Below are 25,534 nucleotides of genomic sequence, written 5' to 3' on the forward strand. Positions count from 1 at the left end.
GAAGGATAGGACTGAGGAAACTGACAAATGTGTTTTCAGAAAAAACGAACTGTAATCAAACACTCTATAAATAAGCTCTTCAGAAGAATTTGAAGAAAATCTGGGCACAAGAATACAACATTTAAAGAGGCCATATGGTGAAAAAAATCTTTGTGTTCTAATTAATCTTTGCATTTGATATCAGTGAAAGAACACAAACTCTTGTCAACTCAAAACTCCCTCCAGAGTAAAAAAAAAAGACCATCAACTGAAAACCAAGCTGCAGTAACAAACTTATCAACTTTCTGATATCAGAAACCCTGAGAGTTAACATGTGACTTAATTTGCAGGCTAGTGCAACTCTTTGGTGTTCAGCAACGTGGCAGTCAATTCAGTGACATAATAAGAAAGAAGTACAGTATCTAAAGAGCATGGCCTTGTACAGATTTCACAATTTGATTCAATTCACAAGCTCTCAATTTGATTTGATACAATATTGATTAATTTAAAAATCTTATTAGAATATAATATATATATATATATATATATATTAGTGTGAACTGAAGAACATTTTAATAATCTTAAGAAACGTTTTTCACCATAAAGAAGCTTTTGTGGAATGGAAAGGTTCCATGGATGTTGAAATGAACTATAAATGTCAATAATAAGCTTTATTGTTAACTAATGCTGAAAATAGGGGACCCTGTCCGCTAATATTCAAGGTTAAAATTAACAACAGAGCTCAAACTATTAAATTCAGCTGTGGATTATAAATACTCATAAAAACTAAGTTGTAGGCAAATATTGTAACTGCACATTTATTTGAACTTTATGATATCTTTATGATTCTACTTCCAATATGTTGTTAAAAATAAACATTCAAAAGCTATGAATTCAAACATTCATAAGTACTTTATAACAAATTTATTGAAATGTATTAAATGAAGACCTTGCTAACAGGTAAAAAAAAACAAAGAATATGTATGGTGTATATTTTTAGCTAAATTCTCTCATCTAAAGAGTTTTTTTTTAGCTAACTATCAAGCTATGAACATTTAATGGCTTTCCTGAGGTAAATGTAACATTTCGTGACATGTGTCAACATACCTTCTGATATTCATTTGTGTTTATTTTGTAGGCTACTAAAAATTGTAGTAAAGAGGAAGATATGATTTGCTATTTGAAATAATCAGTCACAGCATGTTAAAGCGTCAAAGTGACATTTATCAAAAATTATGAAATTTTTCAAAAATTGTAAGCTGAGACTTTGTTTTATATCAAAGTAATATGAAGTTAGAATTGTTGCATTATTCCAAATAAATAGTCCAATTATTTGCGGATTTGTCTGTACATCTTGACGTTCAAAATCCACAAATGCGGGAGGGGATCTACAAATGCACAGTAAGAGATTCACAAATGAATGTCAGGCAGAGTTGTGTTTGTGACATAACACATTTTTGGAAAATATTTTTATTTGCAAATCTCATTTTTATTTATTTGTGAATTTTATTAATTTTTGTGAATTACTTTACATTTATTTGTGAATTAAATCTATTTATTTTGAATAATGCAACAATTCTAACCCCATAAAGTAACAAAGCACAAAGGTTTTAGCGAATATTGGTTTGGAGAGCTTTATTTGCATATCAACTGAAAACAGAATAGACTAAAAGATTGATCTTGGGATTAAAGAATCAATAGGTTTGTTCAAATGAAGATCGATTAAAATCAAGAGTTCACTCTCTGCAATTCATAACTAATTAACATTTTGGCAAATTGGTGGCTAATTCGCATGAACTTTTAAGACCTCATTCACGTGGGTCTTTGTTTTGTACGATCTGCATTCTCCCCACTGTCGTTAAGACCTTCATGCTTGCTTTTTTCTAAAAAAAAATTTACAAAAAAAAAATACTTTTCCATAGGAATCACTTTGTACGGAAACCTAACGGTTGTCTGGCTCGACTTGGCTAACGCATACGGTTAAATCCCGCATGGCCTCATCAATATGGCTATGGAACACTACCATATCCCCCACCACACCAGGGGTATAATTACCAGCCACTTCGGAGGATTTAAACTACGGTTCAAAACTGCCCAGTTTACAACTCAGTGGCAGGACCTTGAAAAGGGAATCGTGACAGGTTGCACCATCTCCCCCATCCTGTTTGTCATGGGAATGAACCTGCTCATAACAGCTGCAGGAAAGGAATCCAGAGGGCAAACAATGGAGTCCTGCATCCGACAACCTCCGATAAGAGGCTTTATGGATGACCTTACCATAACAACTTCAACCCATGTGCAAGCAAGATGAAGGCACTTGGTGACGTGGTAATAAGGGCTAGGATGAAGTTCAAACCAAGGAAATCAAGAAGTATGGTGATCAGAAGCGGGAAAGTGACCAGCAAGTTCCAGTTGCGAGTACAGGGGGAGATGATTCCATCAATTGAGGAAAACCCAATTAAGTGCCTAGGGAAATGGTACGATGCATCCTTGACCGACAGATGCAACGTTTCTAGGACAGAGAAACAGGCAGATGTATGGCTGAGCAAGATCGAGGGGTCAGGACTGCAAGGGAAGTTCAAGACCTGGCTCTTCCAGCACGGTCTGTTACCACGACTCATGTGGCTACTGACACTTTATGAAGTACCTATGACAGCAGTGGAAGGAGTCGAGAGGCGTGTGGACAAACATCTTCGCAAGTGGCTCGGAATCCCACCAAGCTTTACGTCAGTTGGGCTATATACCAGGTCTGGTCAAGTACAGCTACCCGTATCATCAGTGGTGGAAGAGTTCAAGGTGGCAAAGTGCCGGGTTGGGATGATGTACCAAGACTCCAATGATGAAAAAGTCAGAGAAGCAGGCGTCACTACGAGATCAGGACGCAAATGGGTGGCTGACACATCAGTGGCGCAAGCTGAAAGCGCATTGAAGCTGAAGGACATCATCCGGAACCCATGCATAGGGAGGCAAGGACTCAGGTCCACCCACTTCCAGAAGTGGGGTAAAGCAGACCCAAGGCAGAGGAGGGACATGATTCAAGCTGAGGTCCGACACCTGGAGGAAGAAAGGCGCATGTCTAGGGCCTTTGAACTTGGGGCACAAGGTGCCTGGACAAAGTGGGACCTGGCGAAGCGGAAGATCACGTGGCCTGAGATCTGGATACTGGAGCCCTTTCGCTCCGTTCAGTGTACGACACCCTTCCATCACCAACAAACCTGGGGGGGAATGAGGGATGACCAATTGTGTAGGCTATGCGGAGGTGGGATGGGGGGGGATCCAAAAATCTTAATTTTTGAGATTTGAATATGCAAACGACACATTTCTGAGCGCTTTATTAAACAGAAATTTGCTGTTGGTGTATTAGCCTAAAACAACATGCTCGCCAGATTGTTTATCTAAATACCCCTATGTTGTTAGAAATTACTGTTTACCAGGTTTTTGGTAATTTCCTTGATTTAATTTTTTTTATAATTTTTTTAAATTAAAACTAACATCATAAAGTATGATTTTTTTTTACTTTGAGCAATTCTGGAGCTAATTGACTCTTCTTAGGAGCATATAAAACAAAACAGCTCCTTGGAAAAAATGAAATGTAATATTGTAGTAGTTATAAACAAAGGTATATTTTAGTTCAGATTAGTTTGAGGGCAGCAATTGTATTCATAATGTCTAAATAAAACCGACGTAATGTTACTTGAAGGCATTATAGCCTACTATTCCTGCCAAACTTCCATGGTTGCAGTTAGTGTTACTACAGTTAATCCATGGTGAATGTTGCTGATCTGTGGACACTGGATAGTTAATTCATGGCACAATGTTTCTTCCTGGTTTCCACGTCAGTGCTGTTTGATCCGTTAATAACGGAGAAATGTGAATGTTTCTCACTAGATCTCGCAGGAGTCGCAGCGATATTATTACTTCTGTGGCAAATTCAAATACTTCCTTTACTGGATCTCTTATTAGCGCTGTGTTGTAACAGTGCCGCTTGATCAAGATCGGCTCGCGCTACTTTGGTCCAAACTGATAAACGGTCCGTCAACCACACAATAACGAGCAGTTTCGTTCCGCTTGCATTACGTTTGCCATTTGATGTTGGGCAATGTTGTGGTGGCTGAGGCGGATTATGACCGCGCTTACCACGCGCAACACGCCTACATTTGAAATAACGGAATTTTGGTCAACAGGAAAAATGGCCTACAACAACCCCACCCCCACCCCCCTCCCTACAAAAACAAAAAAACTCCTCGGTTCTACACGATTCACGTAAATGACCCAATTGACCAAGAAAACGGCGATTGTCGCCGAAAAGCGACAAGTTTGCAGGTATGACTACAGTCAGTGACTGAGTAGATAGCATCTGTAAAGATGTATCCAATAGTAGTCTCTGTGCCATTGTCATTATAGTTGTGTCGTGGACTCTGCTATTCTGTTAAATTTAGAACGATTTTTAAAACTATTACCTGGTTTAACAGACAAGGCTTAAGCCTAGTCTCAGACTAAAATGCATGTATAAGATGTTTTAACTGAAAGCTACATGCAATTACATATCTTAAAACATGTCAGTGCCACTGTTTTGTCTCAGGATGCACACCAATAATGCTTTTTTTCTAAGGCAGGTTTTAAAAAAACTACTTAAATGTCCTAATTTAACTAGGGCCTTAATCCTGACTTAATCTAAGACCTGTCTGTGAAACCAGGCCTATATCTTTATTGTTAGTTATTTTCTTTGGTGTGAACGGGCCTTTACTCGGGATTTACCACAAAACAAGTGGTCAAATCTAGCCAGCACCTAAGCCACCAGTCTGAACTCACTGTGAGGACAGTAATTTCTCTCTCTTTCTCTCTTCCTTGATTTATCTAGGCATTTGAAGTTCCTCAAACAGAGTCCAAAAGTCCAGCTGCCACTCGATTGCGATTTCCTCCAACTGGCCAACAAACACCTTTGCTGAAATGAGATATTCCTGAGATACTGATGCACAACTGTAAAATGTATGACATCATTTAAGACATTTTACAACATCACAGACAGGATGTGACATGATCAGGACTGGAACGGTTTACTAAGAGCGGATACTACTATTAACAAGTATAATTTCTCTCAATATTGTATCACTCTTTCATTGCACAGCAGTTCAATATGACACTGATTCAGGGATACGGACATGCTCACTCATCCTCAAAATATGCATTCATACTGTATATATCACATCACTATTTTCTTTTAAAAGAATCACTGAATCTCTCGTATATTAGTTGAAATCACAATGGATCACCATACATTATTACCGCAATACCGTGTTGATATTTTTATTGCAAGGAGCTTTCTGATTTTTAGCAGATTTGCTGTACCTTGAACCGTCTGCTGCGAACAATTGAATTGAATGAAACACCTTACAAAGATAAAGGCAATTTCATTACCGACACCTCAAATTCACTCTGCTCTACATCTGTGGATGTCTACTCACTATTTATTCTGCTACATAACATGTAAATCATATTCACACTGCTGATTCAGTGTAGATATATATAGTACATTGTATTAATTCAACACAATTGAGGATTCTTTCACACACAGTATGAGTTGCAGTCTAAAACGTTTCTCCACCCCCGTTTGATTGACAGGATACAATCGGCCCTGATCTTCAGCTGTTTTTTAACAACCGATGGCCGATATTGAAAAAAAATTTTTTTTATATTTTTTGTATTTGGCTGATACATTGGTGCATCCCTAGTTTAAATTATATATTGGCAATTAACTGAATTTTAAAGAGATTTTGATCCACTTAAGTAGGACTTAAGTCAACTTTATATGTAATTTCATAACTGCTTCCATTTTCTTTGAAGTATGGTTAAAATGTACTGCTGTATTTACTGGCAAGTATTTATGGTAAGCTAAAATATACTTTTATGTAATTTTTTATTGAAACTTTTATGTCATGTATTTAAATATATTTGTAACTATACATTTGGAATGATGAAGATGCAATTTAGTACATTTAAAATCTATTAAAAGTAATATCGAAAAAAGGTTACCTTGCACACCGAGTCCGAAATTTTCGTATGCGTTTTTTCGTATTCGTCATTCGGTGGCATTGAATTGTCAAAACACCATTCAAAATGCTTGCTACGGATGCGAAAAACGCAGAGAATCGAACCTGATCCGGATTTTTTTATGCCCGACGAAAGTTTCGGGGGCAGTGTGTAAACGTGAATGACAAAACATGAGGTCGTATTTATTTTTTAACGTGAAAATTTTGGGCGCGCATCTCAGACTCAGCAGTGTTCAAGGACCATAACACTTTCAAAAAAAGTATTTAAATGTGTTAAGAAACAGTCATGAAAGTCTTAGTTCTAATTATTAATTATTTAAATATCTAATTATTATTACGTTTTAAGAATATTATATTATCTGCAAATCGTTTTTTTTAATTTACTTTTAAGATTTGAAGTACACTACAAGTGCACATTCAATACAATTTAACAAAGAATATCATATCCACATAATTGTTTTACACCTAAAGAAATTAAAAGTACTTTTCATAAAAATGCTGTAAACTCACATTTGTTCTATTTGTTATATCATGGAGGCCGCCATTTTGAGATTGAATAACCAGCGTCTGTTAACCTGACCTTTGCATATTTGTTCATAAAATGTTTTTATTATATAGCTAAGGCATAATGCTTTAGCTATCAATTACACTGAAGTACTCTTAGCTGTATTTATTTACCACATTTAACAATGTTCAAATCTAAGCTGCACCAGATTTCCAACCTAATCAGCGCATAAAATGCATCCATAAATTCCATCTGGGCCCAATAATCGGTAACAGTAATAGGGTCTGTGAATTATGGAGCTCTAAATATTTTGATTAAATAATAATAATATTACTGAATGAGACACAATGTGAGTGAAACATTCAGCGACTGCAGGTGTGCTAACATGGTTATTATCACAAATAGATTTTCGCTTATTCTCCAATGAGAACAAAACCATCCATTGCACCATCTGCCCCATTTCAAACGCAGTGCAATTTGTTATACCCATGAAACTGTAAAGCCTTGCCATGTAAAATAAACACAAGTAAAAATCAATAGTTGGCATCAGTAGGTCAATGCAACATTGTGATAAAGTACTATTATAAAACTATACGATATTGATCGTCTTCTCACCTCTGAGATGTAGGGAAGGTTGTTTGGAGGGTTTAGGACAGTGAACACACAGAACTCTATTCCACTAGTCTCACCTGTCCCCGGAGTCACAGTGCACAAATGAGGAGGATGCAGGTCATCTGTTCAGTCTCCGTGGCTATATATCAGGCGGACGTGCAGGACTGTACCTCACCACTACGGCCCTGACAGGACCTGAGGATGAGAAATGGTATGTCTCCGTTCCCCTGTGGCCCTGACAGATGGGCATTTACTCACTGCCCCGGACCAAGGGGAGCCGTGGGTTACTCAGGCCCAGAGAGAGTCTGCGTCTAACAGCCACTGCTTAAATACACTCAGGAAGGACATTATGGAGGACACATTCCATATGCAAGGAATTTTCATTTAATTTTGCTTTCCATTATGTAATTACGCACCATTATTATTACTGCACATGCTTAAGGTTTAGGTACAGTATCTACAGCTCCTCCTCTCATCCGGTCAGGATTTGGCATTCTGATTCCCCTTTGAATCAGACTAAATTCTCGAAATATGTTGTACATTAAATAATTTAATTAATGATATCTGCAATACATTTGTGTTGTTCTGTTCCGTTTACCCTAAGGGGGGTTATTGCTGCTCTTCCTGCTCTTATCCATGCATGGCCTTCCCTGAACAGAACCAGACCGCCAATCCAAACTGTATGCGAATTGTCAATCGTATTTGACAATAGTGGTCCTGACAGAAACGGAGTGCGGCGCTCGTAGAGACCGGTCTCTTTTCCCAGTGCATTCATGCTGGTGTCCTCGAGGGTCCAGGAAGGGGAGCATGGAGGGATTCGCCGGACCCGTGGTCCAGATGGGAAGCACGCGTTTTGGCCGACAGGTTAGGATGCCGGGCCGCCATTCGCTCTCGACGTGGCCTCAGGGGAGATGAGCTGCCGAGGACAAGCCACAACCCCTCGTGCCCTGGACCAGAGAGGAGAGCGCGTGTGGCCACCGGACCCTATCCCCTTCCCTGGACCCATCCGTACTGAACACTGCCCCTCCTTCACCATACCCCGGCACGACAAAGACAACAGATCCCCTGTTTATTTGGACACTTCATTCCCTTTTTTGGACATTGTTTTATTTTTGTTAAAGTCCCCCTGTAGTCAACAGTTGTATCCCTTAAAACTCATCTTTGATCACCAAATGATTATAATAATGAAATATATATATATATATTTAAAAGTTTTTTCCTATTCCTATCCTAAAATTCTACATGCATTAAAATAGCTTGAATGTAACTCTACACCCTTGCCTCATTTAGTATATGCGGTTCGATGAATATGGAAATGAGCCCCGCCTCCACTCACTCACACCAGCTCAAAGATCCACTTGTGGTTACAAGGTAGTTTGTGACGTCAGAAACACCAGCGATGTCAAACCGTGTTTTTGAGACTTTTGTTCACTGCCGTTTTAAGAAGAAAATACTCAGCAATTGTTTTAACTTGTGCATTTGTGCATCGTTTGTCTTAAAGCATATTAAAAACACCACATAGACATATATAAACAAAATTAAAAACTTCATTTTCACCACAGGGGGACTTTAAATAAAAGCCTATCCGAGGCTTGACGCCACACCCTCATTGTATGTGTCTTTGTTCCTCTTGTCATATATATACAAAAACACATACACACACACATACATATACATATACACTGCCCAGCTAAAAAAAATGTTGTCGTTTGGATTTAAATAGGCAAATGCTTAAGAGTCTACGATTGGATCATTATTGCAGTGATTATGATGTTTCTAGCATGTTAAATGTGTGCTAAATGTGTGTTAAATGAGACACATCATGGCCATACTCCAGTCAAGGATGACAATGTCAAGATTCATCAGGCTCAAATTGTGGAAAAAATGGTTGGGAGGGAGCATAAAGAATCATTTTGACACATGAATTGGCCCCTCCAGACCTTAAATTCATTGAAAGTCTTTGGGATGTGCTGGAGGAGACTTTACAGAGTGCTGGACTCTTGCATTGTCAATACAAGATCTTGACCAAAAATGTATGCATCTTTGATGGAAATAACATTTATTTCCATCAAGAGGTGCATAAATATTTGGTATGGATATACATTGACATAAATGCGTGTGTGTGTGTGTTTATAGAGAAAAATAACAGAGGTAACTAAATATAGAGGTAAATTGCAACAGTATTTTTGTATTTGTATTCAGTTGTTACTCAGGTTTTCATTCTTGACAGAGATTGTCAGTAAAAAAAAAAAAAAAAAAAAAAAGTATATATATATATGATGGTATTACAATGGATATCTGGACTGTTTTGGACATGCCACGGTGCATGTTGTTATGATTTAATACCAAAGCTACTGCATTGTGTACACAGTACTTCTTTTTATAAGAACTCGGTGGAAAATCACATTTTGCTGATGCTTTTTTCAAACTTGCTCTGCAATCTCAAAAAACATATCACATCATCAGAAAGAGGTTTGTACATGATGGATACTGGAACAAAAGCATAATTGGCATCCTTTGTGTGACTGTAGAGAAAGAGCTAGAATCCCCTCAACACTGCTGTTGACACACACTGATGCCTAACATGAGAAAACAGCCCATTATTCGTTCCAAAGCTGTCAAACCAAACAGAGAATAGGGAAAAGGGTTGTATACAAAAACACAGATTTGAGCCCTTACAGTAGTATTCGCACTGATAATGGCAGGCAGAAACGGTACACGAGCGTCCCTCTCACGAGGATACGAAACAACACGACGGCTTGGGTGGACTTAAAGAGTTTGCTCTGTAAAGCCAGCAAACTGTTCACATAGCTCTGGGATTTTGGCCCGGTCAACAGAGCTAGCAGTGCCAGCGTTCAGGCTGAAACTGGCCCACAACTCACCACTGTAGAAGCGGATCATGCAGCTGAGGTCCGAGTTGGCGGCTTCCTGCTGAACACGGAGCGGGTCTTCATAGCCCATAGCAGTCAGGTATTCATAGACCATCTGAAGAGGACGCTCGGAGGGGTCCAGCCTCCTGCAAACAGGAGGAGACGCTAGTCAGACATGAGAACAAACTAAAATACAGTGTTCGAAAACATAAAGTGACATATACTCAAATAAACTTCAGACATACATACACTACCGTTCAGAAGTTTGGTGTCAGTACGTTTTTTTTGTTTTTTTGAATGAATATTAACACTTTTATTCAGGAAAGACGCATTCAATTTAATGCAAGTGAAATCACAAGTGAAAAGAAAGTGCAATCACAAGTGAAAAGAAAGCTCTTATATGAGAATAAAAGACTAAATTAAATCTGTTCATCATATAAAGTGATCGCGTCTATTTAGAAATTTGGACTAAACCACCCAGTTCACATGGATTAGTTTTACAATCTCTTTATGAACTTTTTGAAGCGTCAAAGTGGTAGTTGTGTAGCTTTCAATGGAGGGACAGAAAGCTCTCAGATTTCTTGATTTGTGTTCTGAAGATGAACGAAAGTCTTAAGGGTTTGGAACGGCATGAGGATGAGTAATTAATGAAAGAATTTTCATTTTTGTGTGAACTAACCCCTTAAAGCCACAAAACCCCATCTTTACTGAGGTTTCCAAATATGGACAGACTGGTGCACATTATATGTAAAAGGTTTCACAGGCGGTATATAATGTTTATGGCACAATATTCACTAAGTAGTACGCACGTATTGAACATCGGTGATGAGAAAAAAAGAAGTGTGCAAATTCCATGTGGGCCAACACACGACCCAGTGCAAGTATCCTAGCTCTTAACAAGCGTGATAACACACAGGTGTTTCGATTTAAGATCAGACTCTATTCTAATATCCTCCAGCAGTGACTCTCCCTCAGAGCTGGGTGTTTTCCCAGCCCGGCAGACAGATAATATATCCCAATCCAGAGGGATCACGTCTAGTCCAACTCAATATCTCAACATTCATTAAAGCGCTGAAGTGAAAGAACACCGTCTGAAAATATTCCCTCTAAACAAAGCAAATAATCATTCTGCTGATCAGACTCGATGATCTGTTCGTGATGTGACGGCATCCTGCTTTTTATTAAAACTGTCTGGCCTCATATTCGTCCACCTTTCGCAGCACCGCCGCCTTTCTCTCCCTGATTAAATCGTCATCTCATTCCAACATTCTAATCCTGTTAAATAAAATGGTTTCACTTCACAATAAGGTCTAATTATTTAACATTAGGGTATGTTTACACGACAACGACGTACTAAAAATGGACGTTTTTCCTTTGCGTTTTTGAAAGGTTTCTTGTATAGACGACAATGTTGTCAAAACGGATCTGAGAAAACGACTAAAAATGCTGTATTCTGCTGCCAGCCCAGTAGATGGCGATGTTACTTTGTAAAGAACACTACGCATATATAGACTCAACACGTAATAAGCATGCACATGACATCACGTTTTCACAAATTAGCGTTTTTGAAGTTTACAAAGAGACGATAACGGTATCGTTTTCAAAAACGTACACTTCGAAACCCATTTTCAAAGGTTTGCGTTTTCAGGCCCCTGAAACACCATTGTCGTGTAAATGAACGGCCAAAACATAAAAAGTTTTCAGTGTTTGGTTAAAAATGGTGTTGCGTAAACACCCCCTTAGTTAATGCATTAACTTACACTATAAATTGCGTAGCCCTACAAAGAAGTACAGTGAAACTGAAGCTTTAAAAAAATATATTAATTTGATCAGGAATTTCATGGAGCTTTAAAAAAAATAAAAAATACAATGAAAATATCATCAGGAATTTGCAGTCCAAGCCAATAATGTTTTGTACACAACCAATAAGTCTTCAATATTTTTTGGTCAATTTCCCAGGAAGAGAAAGTGAGATTTTAAATGAAATAATAGGAGTAGAATTGCATGTAGATGACCTACAAGCCACAAAACCCCCAGGTTTCCAATAACAGTAATTCACTGTCCAAGCCCCATAATCGTCCAATTGCACAGCGCCGCCACCTTTCTCTCCCTGATTAAATCGTCATCTCATTCCCCCGTTCTAATCCAGTTAACGGCTCCGAAGCAGATAAACCAGCGGACACTGCAAACCCGTGACCCATAGCCTGGCACTACCAGAATGCAGCTGCTCCGACCCACATGTTTGCCTACAGACCCATCAGATGTCCTCGTGTTAAAGCAGAGCAGGGGTCCGTCTGAGGCCCCGCACCTCCACGGCAGGAGCCCGATTCAGCTTTGCTCTTTGCTTTTAGAGGCAGAGTGCAGCTGACAAGGACACTTTAGAGATTTAATGCTTTCTTGCTGCTTTCCTGAAGTGAAATAAATAGCAGACCTGAGTAGAAAGCACACACACACACACACACACATCAGCAGACGTCCCTGTGAGCTGCCCTAATGTGCAGCCTCCTCACAGCTAATTCAGCTTAGCTGCCTGGCTTTACCTCGGCTCAGGGCTGGACTGCTTCCTGCAAAATAATGTGATTTCAGTCATCTCAGCCCCAGCCCAGTCATTCCCAGGAGGGCAGAGAGAGATGGGAAAGCATGACTTGCTTCTCTCTCTTTGTCAGGCACACCTTAAAAACCACCACACAGACAGTACAGAAGACACGCACTCTGAGGAAAGCACAAACCCCCCTCAAAAGCGCGGGGAGAGTTGCAAACGCATGTATAGGCTATTCCTTTGTTTTGCTGTTATCTTGCAAAGCCGCTATTGCTAATGTTCATAATTTAGGGTTACAGATCCTTGCACAGTGAGTCCGAAATTTTCGTGTGCGTTTTTTCGTATTCATCATTCGGTGGCTCTGAATTGTCAAAACACCTCTCAAAATGCAGAAAGAGATCGAGCACAGATATCGTTGTAGTTATCATTCTTGGTGTGAACAGGCCTTTAGGGGGTTTTCAAAATTTGGAAATCCAGACTTTAGTTCATTAGGGATAGTTCACACTAAAATGAAAACTCCGTCATCAGTTACTAATTTTTAACCCTGTATGACGTTCTTTGTTCTGTGGATGTGGAAAATTTTCTCTGTTGTTTTGTCCATGGGAAGTCAGTGGTCACCAAAACTGTTTGGTTACCAACGTTCTTCAATATCTTCACTCGTATTGTGCACAAGTAAGTAAATTATGTCGAGAATTTAAATTTTTAGGTGAACGGTCCCTTTAATAGCCTCTGCTTTTTCGAGATACCCCTCGCTGCAGACTGTAGCGCGGTGACGTCACGTCTCTACGTCACGTATGTACGTGACGTATGTGTTACCACGCATGCGCAAAGTATGAATATCGTCATATAATACGCATGTGCGCACGCACGCGCGCGCAGTTTGTTTCAATCACTTCCGGCGAGAGATTCGATGGCAGTAAGTCAATAAGCTTTATTTATGCTGTTTTAACAATTGTGCTTTTGTGTTAACGGCTTTTAATTCTAAGAGATGTCATAGAGCATCAATGTTTTAGATTTTAAAAAAAAGTTATGACATGTTTTATGATATAAATTTGCATTAAAAATGACAGGGTTTCAGCGAGTCTTAAAAGGATATGTAAAAGTCTTAATTCGCCTTTAAACAGATTAAGGCTTGAAAGATGTCTTCAAATAGAGCACAAAGACTTACATTAATGAGGTCATGTAGTTGATTTTTGCATGCATTGCAAAATAAGTGTTGTCCCCATTATCAGATCATACTATAAAAGTTACATTCCGGAATGCAGTGCATGTACTGTAAGTTATGTTAAATAAATTTGTGGTAAAATAAATTAAAAAGTAGGGTAATGGAGTTGAACATTTGTATTTTGCTAAAATAAAACTAATTGTGATTCTCCTTTGTTTTTTTGTTTTGTTTTTATCATTTAGAAAGCATATTAATGTATTGAGTTCCCTGCAATTTATTCAAGAAATTTACCTTACTCTTATAAAGGTGTTTGAGACCTGGGTCTAAAAATCAAGGGAGTTTTACAGTGTTGTCACTGTGCTGTCTGTACAATCTATCCATCTATATGTCTGTTCTTCCTATCTATCTGTCTGTCTATCCATTTATATCAAAACGTTCTGCTTGAAAACTACTTCAAGCTTTTAAAACTATTTCAAACTTTCAGTTTGTCTTGACAAACTTTTTTTTTAACTAGTTTATGTTGTTCATAAACAAAGTAAGTCTCTTAGGTACTTTACAGACAAAGCCAATAACACTCAAACATATCTTTGTCTAACATCTTCCTGTAATATGTTTAAAATATTTTGAAAAATAAATTTCTTTGAGTATGTACTATGTTAATGCCTTTCTTCAAAATGATTCAATATTGTTTTTTCTGCATTTTATCTAAATTAGGTGTTGTGAACTGGAGTGCATTTTCCAGACAATATAAGCAAGGTTTCCTGGTGCCGTACTCAATGACTCAGGGCTTGCACTGCAATATACAAGGACTGCCCACCTGGGTGGGTAGGTGATGGCAGAAGCAGAGTCCTGCGTGGATTTTATTCCGATAAGGAGGTTGAGGGCTATTGCTCAGTTGTTTTTTCAATGAAGGAGGGGAATTTCAAGCAGAGTAGTGTGTGTGTGTCTGTGTGTGTGTCTGTGTGTGTGCATATTTCTTTTACACAATTATCATCTTTGTTTTGAAATAAAGGTTATCACTGTTATGAGTTTGGTTTTTTGAGTTGGCATGCATAATATGTGATACAGAGATTGACAATATACTGTGTGTATTTGGTTTAACTTCAAACTACTTTATTTGAATAAATGTTTTATAATGCACAAAAATAAACAATTATTAACTATTACAGAGGAATGATTAAAATAAGAAATATAAGGTGCCATTAATGTTTACAGTAATTTACACAGTGAAGTGCAACAGAATGTGAAAATAAACTTTAAATAAAATACTACACAGATAATACACAGTATATACTTTGAAATTCCATATAAGTTTACCTTGGATCAGGCATAGTTTAAACTATGGATGTGCTCTGTACTCCTTTTTGCTGCTTTCATTATAACTTTAGATTTTTTTTAATACATTATGTTCTTTAAAAATTTGATGTCAAATTTGCGCATGCGTTTTAAAGACTCGTGACGTCACCGCGTAACGCGCATGCGCGGTAACACATACGTGACGTACAAACGTGACGTGAATACGTGACGACACCGCGCTACAGTCTGCAGCGAGGAGTACTTGGCTTTTTCTAGGAACGGGAAAGCATGACTTGCTAATAGCTATTGATTTTGAGGAGATCGTTTGTATTCATGAGGGCAGAATATAAAGAAATAAATCTGTGTAAAAGATCCACATTTAAAACTTCCAAGAGTACACTAGCATATCCACCTCATGTTTCAACGTGGAAGTTAGTTATTTTCTGTGAAAGTGCGATACGACTGAATTATTACCTGCTATAAGTAAAAAACTATAAGACTAACACAGTGCAGTAAAACTATCCGAACTACAAACAAGCGTGTTTTTGGTTACAATCATAATTAATGAAATAAATTAAAGGGGCTATATGTACTTCGCTACATTTGAAATCATATCCGTTACTGAGTAAAAAAAAATCAACTACTGCATTGATTGAAGGGCGGGAGAACAAACACGCAAAAAAGGTGACGCAGACCCAGCTGTAGCTGAAAGCTAAGCGCCCTTGAATTCTTATGAAGCGAATTATGGCCAGTATGGAAATACTTTGGATGTAAAAAAGTGTGGTTGCCCTCGAGGATAGATATCAATTTAGCAAAAAACGTGGACACAAAGTGGCTGCAAAAGGAGGATACATAGGACACCATCCCTCCTGCAGATAAAGGTATGTCCCGATTATAACGTAAGGCCGAATGATTTACGTGATGCTGAGGGAATCCAGGAATCCAGTCATGAAAATGGAATTTACATAACGCAGAAGATGTCACGTAAAACACGCAAAATGATGGATGGATGAATGCATGGAAAGTAGAACTGTGCAATAAATCCAATCGCGACATGGTCTGTGAATATTTAAGCGCAAAAATACTGCCATGTAAATATATAACCTGCTTGTTCTGTGTGAATCCGTGTGAATGAGCTGCTCCGGTTTGTCTACTACATACTCAAGTACGCGTGTTGTTTTCAGCGCCTCACAAACAATTTGAGTACATGATGAATACATGAACATTTCCAGAGCTGCTCTGAGAGAACGCCTAATGAGCATTTTCATCATTTTATTTGAGAAAAACCATTGTCAAATAGGCTTACACTTTGAAACAGGTCTTCACTACAACTCGTCAAAATAAAAGTTTGGTTTAACTAGGAGAAATTATGACAGAAATTACTGTTGTAGGCATACAATAGAACGTACTTCTCAAAATAATAATAATAACAACAACAATAATAATACAAATTTTGGAAATCTGTTTTTTGCAGCTCTTCCCCAAAAAATAAAAGGAAACAAGTTTAAATTTTCATTTGATTGCCACCGTTTTTGATAATATATTTGGATTAAATCATAAAAAGAAACATTAATTTTCTGAATAAAATACATTTCATAGGACTATATTATTCTTAAAAAATGTAATAAATTATTAATGTTAAAAATGAGTTGTTAATCTAATTCATTATCAATTGTTGAATTTAATTGATTAGACACGTTCTATTGAAATTAATAAACAAAACAAACAAATGGTTTCAAGTTTGTTATAATAAAAGCATTTGTTCAACCCCCAAAAAAACTGTTTTCTTTAATTTAACTGTCATTTTAACTGATGATAATAATAATAACAACCATAATTTAATAATACCATTTATTTAATAATTGATTAATACTGTAAGTGTAAACCGTGATATTTTCGGAGACTTTATCATACTGTAAAAATCTCATACCATTATAACCCTACTCGGGAGAGCCCACCCACTGTTCACCCACCCCCTTACTTTTCGCTTAGAAGTAAAAAGTAGTAAAGAAGTAAAGTTGCAAATACCTTTGCAGCGACACACTTTTAATGAACATCCTGACGCCGCCCACGCTACTGAGAGCAACGTTTAGATGAATCAACCCAGAATTTTTAGTCCAGTGCATCCCTAATATTTTCACTGTTACTATTCCATAAACACAGAGATGAGTCAGGCTTCAAAAATAAACCATCAGCAAGACATAAATAGAAAATAAAACATCATGCTGTACTTTCTATTTATATGTCTCTTGTGAATCAATGTAACAAAATAATCCGTTTTTTAAAACTGACAGCACATCCTTTAAAACCAGACACTGAACATCAAATGTCACAGATCTTCCTCTTCCTGTCAATAAGTCATGACCTTTTTATTGCATCAGTTGGCCTGTTGATATTTTCACTGAAAATTTTATATTTTTATTTAAATTCTTTATCTTTACAAAAAAAAAAAAAAAATACGACAAACAACTTATCATAGCTGCATTTCAGATTGAAATCATAATGTCACTCACTCCATGATAGCTATACATTCTCACTCACACTTACCGATGACATGGTCATTTGTTTATTTTTAATTATAATTTCCATGTTCTTAAGTCTTTTTTCCACAAACCTCATCTGTGTTAGTCAGCTAGATCTATTAACAACGACATTTAAATCGTCACAGGAAACCAAAAGTTTAAGTCTGCAATGCATGGTACAAAAACACATATTTATGAACAATGAAGACATAACCTTGTGGAAGGTGAAAAGTACAACTTAGCATTCTTTTAAAAAGAGCACTTATGACGGGTATACTTTAAAAGAATATACAGTACCAAATTACAAATGAAATGTTTGTGGACACTTAATTGTTGATTTCATTTAAATGAATAGTATTATAGTTTAAATTTATATTAAATTTAGGCCTGGTAGACAGGGTTTATATTAAGCCAGGATTAGGCCTTAGTTAAATTAAGACATTTAAGTAGCTTTCATATACATGCCTTAGAAAAAAACATTACTGTATGAATCTTGAGACAAAACAATGGCACCGACATATGTTTTAAGATATGTTGCATTCAGTTAAACAGCTCAAACATGCATTTTAGTCTGAGACTTGTCTGAGAAACCGGGGTTTGAGTTTTTGACCCACTTAAGTAGATCTATATTATGCAATTACGTAATTATTTTACATTATACATTATTATTTAATTTATTGTCTTTGAAATATGGTTAAAGTTCACTGCTGAATGTACTGACAAGCATTTATAGTGAACTGAAAAATATACTTGAATATCATTTCTATTAGAACTTGTATGTCATGCATTTCAATATATTTGTAATTACAGAGAAAATGATATCGTTGGAATCACTTTCAGGGCGATTTTTTCCAGCTGATCAACAATAAAAACATTGACAGCCAATTAAAGAGTTTGAGTATTTAAAGCGAATAAACAGAACAATATTGGGAGTTAGTTATCGTCTTGGTGTGAAAGGGCCTTAACGGTATAGTTCACTCAAAAATAAAAATGCCATCATCATTTACTCAGCCTCAAGTTGTTCTAAACCTGTATAAATTACTTTCTTCTGTTGAACACAAAATATATTTTGAAGAATGCAACCAGAGAGTTGCTGGTCCCCATTAGTCTCACAAAGCCAGACCTTCAGACTGACAGCAGAAGGTCTGGACTCCATAGGAGCTTTCATTGGCCAAGAACCACCCAGAGGCCATCTGACTGACATGTAAAGCAACCAATCACAGTTATGTTTAGAGGTGTGAGAATGTAACGTTGATGTCCCTACAATAACAGATCAGTGTGTAAAACTCTTGGACATATTTTAAAGAGTAATGCGCAAACATTACATACACATACTTTTGTAATCCAGCATTTAATTGCTCCTGATGAGCGCTCATTGTCACAGTTGTAAACACGACAGCCTCCTTTTTCCATGAGGGGGTTTGGCACCACAGCATCTTTGTTTTCAGGTGGACCGTTAAAGAACGCGACACACACGTCTCCCGGACATCCTCTCTCGAAAATCCTGAAGTGTTTCCAGTGCATCAGACATTCAGCCAGCGGTCCATGAGGCTGAGACTAGTCCCCGTTGACTTCCATAGTATGAAAAAAAAAATACTATGGAAGAAAATGGAGACCAGAAACTGTCTGGTTACCAACATTCTTCAAAACATCTTCTTTTAAGTTCCACAGAACACAGAGTTTTCATTTTTCGGTGAGCTATCCCTTTAAGACACTAGCTCTCTCATACTTCCATTATCCCTAATGTTGAACACTGAGATAAGACAAACATGTTCCTAACAACGTTATTTTGGAGGATCATTAACATTTATAATACGTTTATTATAAATTTTTATATTTTTTATTATATTTATAATAGAGGTGCAAATAAATGACCGGTCCTACAACTCATGTAACCAGCAATTTGTAAACAATGAGCAAGTGACATTCACATTGTCATTTCAGATAAACCCGCGGAACTCTTTCCACAGCGCGAGTCTGATAAGGATCATTATCGAGATGAGACCACGTCTAGCCAGAAAATGACTGTGTGTGTGTGTGTTACCTGATTAAGTCTCCGTGCAGCTGCAGGTAGAGACCCTGTACGTCTCTCTGAGCACAGAGCTCTTCAGCGGTGGTGTTGGTGGAGCACAGCACCAGCTTCAGGTCTGGCTGAGGGGTGGTGGAGGTCTGGGGGCCCGATGGTGGAGGCTGAGGCTCCGACGCCCCGTAGAGGCACACACACCCTCGATGAGCGTCGCCCTTTAGCCAGTCCCGCTCGCGAGAGCCGAACCGCGTCTTCCGGGTCACGCAGCCTCGACTGCCATTCCTCTTCATGTTACGCTGTGGAAGAGAGTCTTGATTAGATGCTGCGTGTGTCTGTGAAATTATGCCCTTTTAGAAATAAGGCCAAATAAAGTGTTTTAGAGCACAAATCAGTCATAGGAAACCATCCCTTGGTAACCACGAGTTGGTGGATGTCGGGACTCCACCCTGTAACACAGAGCCTGTCTGAGAGACATCAGGTTTGGTTTTCAGTTGTAGAGAACTACGGCAGCCCAAATATTTACCCAGGGCACAAACGCCCTGGAGAGATGTGCAAGTCGAGATTATTTCGGAGACGCCATGCCATTAGTCAGCCTGGTGAAATCATTTTCTAATGATGCTCTACCCTGCTTAATTTAAGTGAGCAGTGACTTCATCAGCACAGGGTGTGCAAAACAACATTGAACCTTTCAATGCAAGGACAAAACAAAACAACTTCTTTTGTGTTCCACAGAAGAGAGAAAGTCATACAGGTTTGGAACAATCGGTTAAATAATAATTATAATAATACAAAGAAGACGACCAAATTATGTTATGTTTATTGATTTCTTTGTAATAATAATAATAATAATAATAATGATTAGCATTATTAATATTATTTGTATTATTGAGCAACATAACAATAATAATATTTTTTGTTGATTTATTTTTATTGATTTATTATTTGACCAGTTGTTCTAAAACTGTATGACTTTCTTCTGTCAAACTTAATAATAATATATATACAGAGAGAGATTATTTGTAATGATTAAATAATTTATTATAATAATTATAATAGTGAAAATAATAAAAATATGTTGTTTATTTATTGATTTATGTGCAAATTATTATTTAAACAGTTATTCCAAACCTGTAAGACTTTCTTTCTTCTGTCGAACATAATAATAATAATAATAAATAGCGTTCTAATATTTGTTTAATATTTGTTTTAGTACTTATTTTATCACTGCCAAGTAATCCAATAGTGATTATTTTTTATTAGGCCTATTATTTAAGGGGCGATCAGCAGTCACTTAAAAAAATTTTTTTTTTTTTAAATCTATTTTATCCAAAAATCATACTGGGATTATTTTGTCCTACATCTTTAAAAATAATAATAATAATAAACATCTTAAAAAAAAATCTCTCTCCACTTCATTAATTGTTAGTTATAGTTTTTATTCTATTAAACTATAAGACTTAAAGCTGCAGTCCGTAGTTTTTCCTCTTTGTCGCCATCTCTGTTCGAAATCTGCAATTGCAGTTATTCGCGCAATTATCAACTTTACGTGGGTTGTGTCGCGGATGAATCCAATGTTTTGAGGAGAATGTGCGGCTGTCAGTCACCGCACCGGTGTGGACATTTTGGAAGTACGACCAACATAAGAATTTTCACCGGAAAATGTCATCTGAAAAAGTAACTGTTCTGACCAACTAAGGGGGGGGGGGGGGGGGGGGGGAAGCATTGCAGTAAATCGCGCTGATTAAAACTAACCGTGCAAATTATACTTTAATCTCAAATTGTTAATGTTAACAACATCAGCACTGCTTGATTTAATGCCCTTCCGATATTATCCTTGTTTTCGCATGGGCTCGGTTGCAGTCTCTTTTTTTCTGTAGCCACCCCGAAGTCTTTTGCATTTTACAATGGGTGAATCTCCAGTTGTCACTGGTGATTGTCGTTTGAACCTTTCTGGATCCACCATCAAATTGATAAGTTTAATTATATCAAGTGCTGTGATAAAAGGCTATAAATCTCCACCTCCAACATCCTCATACGCGATATAGCCTACTAGCCAAGACACCTTCTTTATGTGTACAGATGTGACGTAATGATGCGAAGACATGCTTGAATTTCCCGCGGGAATCCACCAGTACCACTGGAATTAAAAACATCATTACAAGCTTACCGTTTTGAATCAAGCTAAGGCAAGCAGATAGTTTTGAACACTGGCTGGTTATAAACTTGCTCAAATTTATTTTGGATAATCTTTAACCCCAAAAAGTGACGGACTGGAGCTTTAAGATTATATCATTCAAATATATCAATTAGGGATGTTCATTTCGGATTTTTTTCCTGACTGTTGCTTGTTAACCGACAAGATTATGTTAAATTAGAATGAAATGAAATTAGAATGGATGAGTGTCAGTAGCTGCGTTTACATGGACCCCAATAATTTGATTGTAATCAGACTAGTAGAACAGTCAGAATAAAAAAAGTCACATGTAACCACGTCCATCGGAATGAATTGACCAAATCTGATGAAATTTCATTAGAATTGTAAGGGAACCTTTTCTAATTCGATCGAGAGGACATGTAAACTCTTGATTGGATTGAAACTGCCTGAAATGCATTTTTTGAGCATGTTAAGGATGGTGTTTTCCGTCGATACGTGAACGCGATAAGTAGGCCTACAAAGCCTATAAATAACATGATAAATAATAGTTTATTATCCAAATGCATCACGAATATGGAAAAATGCTGAATGATAGAGGTAGGCTATGTGAGCCCGAAGCCGGTTTCTGTTTCGCTTTAAATTAATGTGTTTTGGCTTGCCGTAGCTACTTATATTTTTCATTCTTGTTCTGTTCTGAATACTGTTAAATTTAAAGGATTTGTTGTTGTTGTTGAGTGAGGGAAACTAAAATAGCCGTTTATAGCCTTTTTCTGATTGTAACAATAAAATGTGACATTGCTTACATGACTCTCAATAACGCCATTTTTTTAATCTATGCAGCAAACAATTTAAATAATCTTGAAAAATTACTTTTAAAATTATTAAATAATTTAACCAATTAACTGATAATATTAATTGTTCACATTTCTTACTCTCGTTAGCGGTTAACCAGTTAATTATGAGCATCCCTAATATCAATTAAACAAGTCAATAAAAAACTATATTACTATTACAATACAAAGAAACTGGAACAGGTTCCTGCAAACAAATTTTTTTTAAATCACTTTTCGCCATTTATTGGAAATTTCCGTAATTTCTGAAACAATGCTTGACATAGGCCTACTACACTTTTAATAAGTGTACTTAATTGTGTTAAGAAACAGTCATGAAAGTGTACTCTATTAAAGTACACTTAAGTGGTCTTTCATTTCATTAATATTATTTGCAATAACAGTTCATTTTAAGTACACATTCAATACATTTACGCACACTTATTTCTAAAAAGGGCTGTATAGCTGAGGTTCACCCTTGAATCAACAACATCTTCACTGTATGAACTGTCTGAATCAGTCAGAGAGTTTTGTCAGATATAGGCTAGTTTTAAGAAATACATGATAAAACAGCTTTCCATACTCAATACGCGTTTAGGTTAAGTAGAACTAGACTACTTTTCAGTTGACATTTGTGAACGCAACAGTCAGGGCGCGATTTGCTGAAAAACAGACCCAACTCTTCCATCTGACGCAGGTGTATAGACCGAGTCAGTAGCAATTAAAAAAGCGCCCTGTGTGTGTTTGTGTGTGTGTGTGTGTGTACGCCCCCTAACAGGTTACAGGCGTTATACAGAAACTACTCTGATACAGCCAGTAAAACATCAAGTGATAACATTCTCTAAAAATCGACATGGCATTACTAATCCAGAATCTATTAGGCTATCACAGGCTGTCCCACAAAACCTAGTGAACCGCCTAGATAGACAGCAACACTGGGCACCATAGGCGCGTTAGGAGCCCGCTCAGCTCACAGATAACGCGCCTATGATGCCCAAATATGCTGTCTGGGCAGGGAGCTCGCTAGGTTTTGAGACGAGGCGGCATGTGAAAGTGTTACAGAGATAATTGCTGATGCAGTTCACGGATTCACGCGTACTTTGGCCCTGGTGCCTATCAGCTATAATACTGCGACCTAAATAGAGCAGGAGCTGGTACCTTTAAAACGCGTATTCCTGTTCCTGCTCGGGCTGTCGGTGCGGTGGCTCGGTCATGCAGCACCGGGTTCAGCGCTGCTCCTCTGCCCGCCCGGCCATCCTCCACATCAGCTGCATTTCTCCGCTCCGTGTCGGCACTCTGGAGGAGCGACCGCGCTGTGCTTTTCTCGTCCTTCATTTCGCCTACATTTGACGTCTTTCAGCACATAAATCCAGATGTAGAAAAACCACTGGCGAGTGATAAATTCCAGTACAGGAGGCGGTAGAAAAAGCCCATCCTGATTTGATGAGACGCCATAGTGGGACTGAAGCTCACGGCTGTCAAATAAACCCAATCAATAAACATAAGGGGGCGGTGCTACTTATTATTCATAGACACCTCTCACTCCTGTACTTCCGGTATTGAATTATTCATGAGGACACTTAAAGTCCCCATGAAATCAAAATGGATTTTTTTTTGGCTTTTAGTATGAATATGTTAGCCTTACTGTTATCAAAAAGACAGTTTGCTCCAAAAAAATGACAAAATTCGCATTTAGAAGATTTTGATGACATCACTCATCACACTTCAGCTTCTCATCAGATTTTCTGTCCAATCAAAAGCTCTCTAGAATGTAAAGCGTCCCGCCTCCTACATTATAAATAGATTCTAAAGCTGCGGCTAAAATTGGTCACTTGTTCACACGTTTACTATTATATAATAGTAAATGTGTGAACAAGTGACCAATATATATATATATATATATATATATATATATATATATATATATATATATATATATATTATTATTATTATATTATTATATTTACTATTCTCTATATGATGAATGACACTTAGTGCACTATATAGGGGATTCAGACAGTGTAAATATGCTTTCCATTGGGGCGAATGAAGTCTGGTTTAACGTTAGTGTCACGTGAACAGCCACAGCGTGCACACAGTTTGCTCCGATCCAGAGACACGACAGCACAGAGCGGATCATATGTGCGAGTCTGCGCTTTCAAGAAAACGTATCCGACCCATTTGAACTCTGCACAGAATATTTTAAAGCGATATTGACGAGATTAGGAGGAGAAATGGTCAGAGATTAGGAGGAAACTGATTCTTTACCGAACGTAACGGCTCTGTCTGAGCTGTGATATTAACTAAAGGCTATTGGCTATTTAAAAAAAGGGGAGGAGCCGTTCAATAAGTCCTGCTGTCTTCCTGTTTCAGTGGAAATTAAGTCAACACATTAAATAATGTTGTCTTTCAAGGCACTTCAGTGGGCCTTTAAGCTAAAACTGGTGATTTGAAATGGATCGTATTAAAGGGGTCGATTAGCCACAGTTTATTATCAGTCACATTTCATTCAGAATTCAGCACAGGTTGAACAGTTACTGAAGACGCAGATAGCCAGAAGAGGAAAAACAAACAAAAAATGATGATTGGGTAATACAAATCTATTTAGTTCCTGTTTGAAGAGTTTCTGATAAACATAAAAATTACACTTCCTTCATCAGTTTGTATTAAAAGATTATCAGGCCTGTAAATCAGGTCTTATCAAGAATCACTTGAACTCTACCCATACTGGAATGATTAGCTCTTCTTGTGAAATGTGTTTTGTGCATGTTAAACTTTAAACTCAACATGATGTAGCACACTATAAATCACAGTCATATTGAGATACATTTTTAAGTCTGTGATGGATGGTAAACTAAGTTGGGTCACATGAGGAAGACCAGGAGGAAATTAGAACTGATATGAAGGAGTTTGATAAATGACATAAAACATGACTAAAGGAATTTATGGGTGTTTCTTCAAGGGATAGTTCGGCCAAAAATGAAC

The 25,534-nt window shown here is 37.5% G+C and overlaps 1 protein-coding gene and 1 long non-coding RNA gene across 3 annotated transcripts in view; one reads left to right on the top strand and one right to left on the bottom strand.

Annotated features, from left to right (window-relative positions):
* phlpp2 (PH domain and leucine rich repeat protein phosphatase 2) overlaps positions 1–24,013 on the bottom strand; it is an 86,389-nt gene extending 62,376 nt beyond the window's left edge. The window contains exons 1-3 of one of the 2 annotated variants that reach the window (XM_077201836.1): positions 23,708–24,013; positions 19,583–19,860; positions 10,029–10,162 (exon numbers count right to left, since the gene is read on the bottom strand). In XM_077201836.1, coding sequence (XP_077057951.1) covers positions 10,029–10,162; positions 19,583–19,860; positions 23,708–23,884 — 589 coding nt within the window. In that variant the 5' untranslated portion in view covers positions 23,885–24,013. Of the gene's footprint in view, positions 1–10,028; positions 10,163–19,582; positions 19,861–20,087; positions 20,219–23,707 lie in introns of those variants that run through there. The other variant, XM_077201837.1, reaches the window with a different exon arrangement.
* Positions 1–25,534, top strand: part of LOC143710738 (uncharacterized) — a 172,697-nt gene that overhangs the window by 111,691 nt on the left and 35,472 nt on the right. The window lies entirely within an intron of this gene.

This window comes from Siphateles boraxobius, unplaced genomic scaffold (genome assembly GCF_051911475.1).
Source record: "Siphateles boraxobius isolate OS27281-9 unplaced genomic scaffold, OSU_SipBor_1 48, whole genome shotgun sequence".
NCBI lineage: Eukaryota > Metazoa > Chordata > Actinopteri > Cypriniformes > Leuciscidae > Siphateles > Siphateles boraxobius.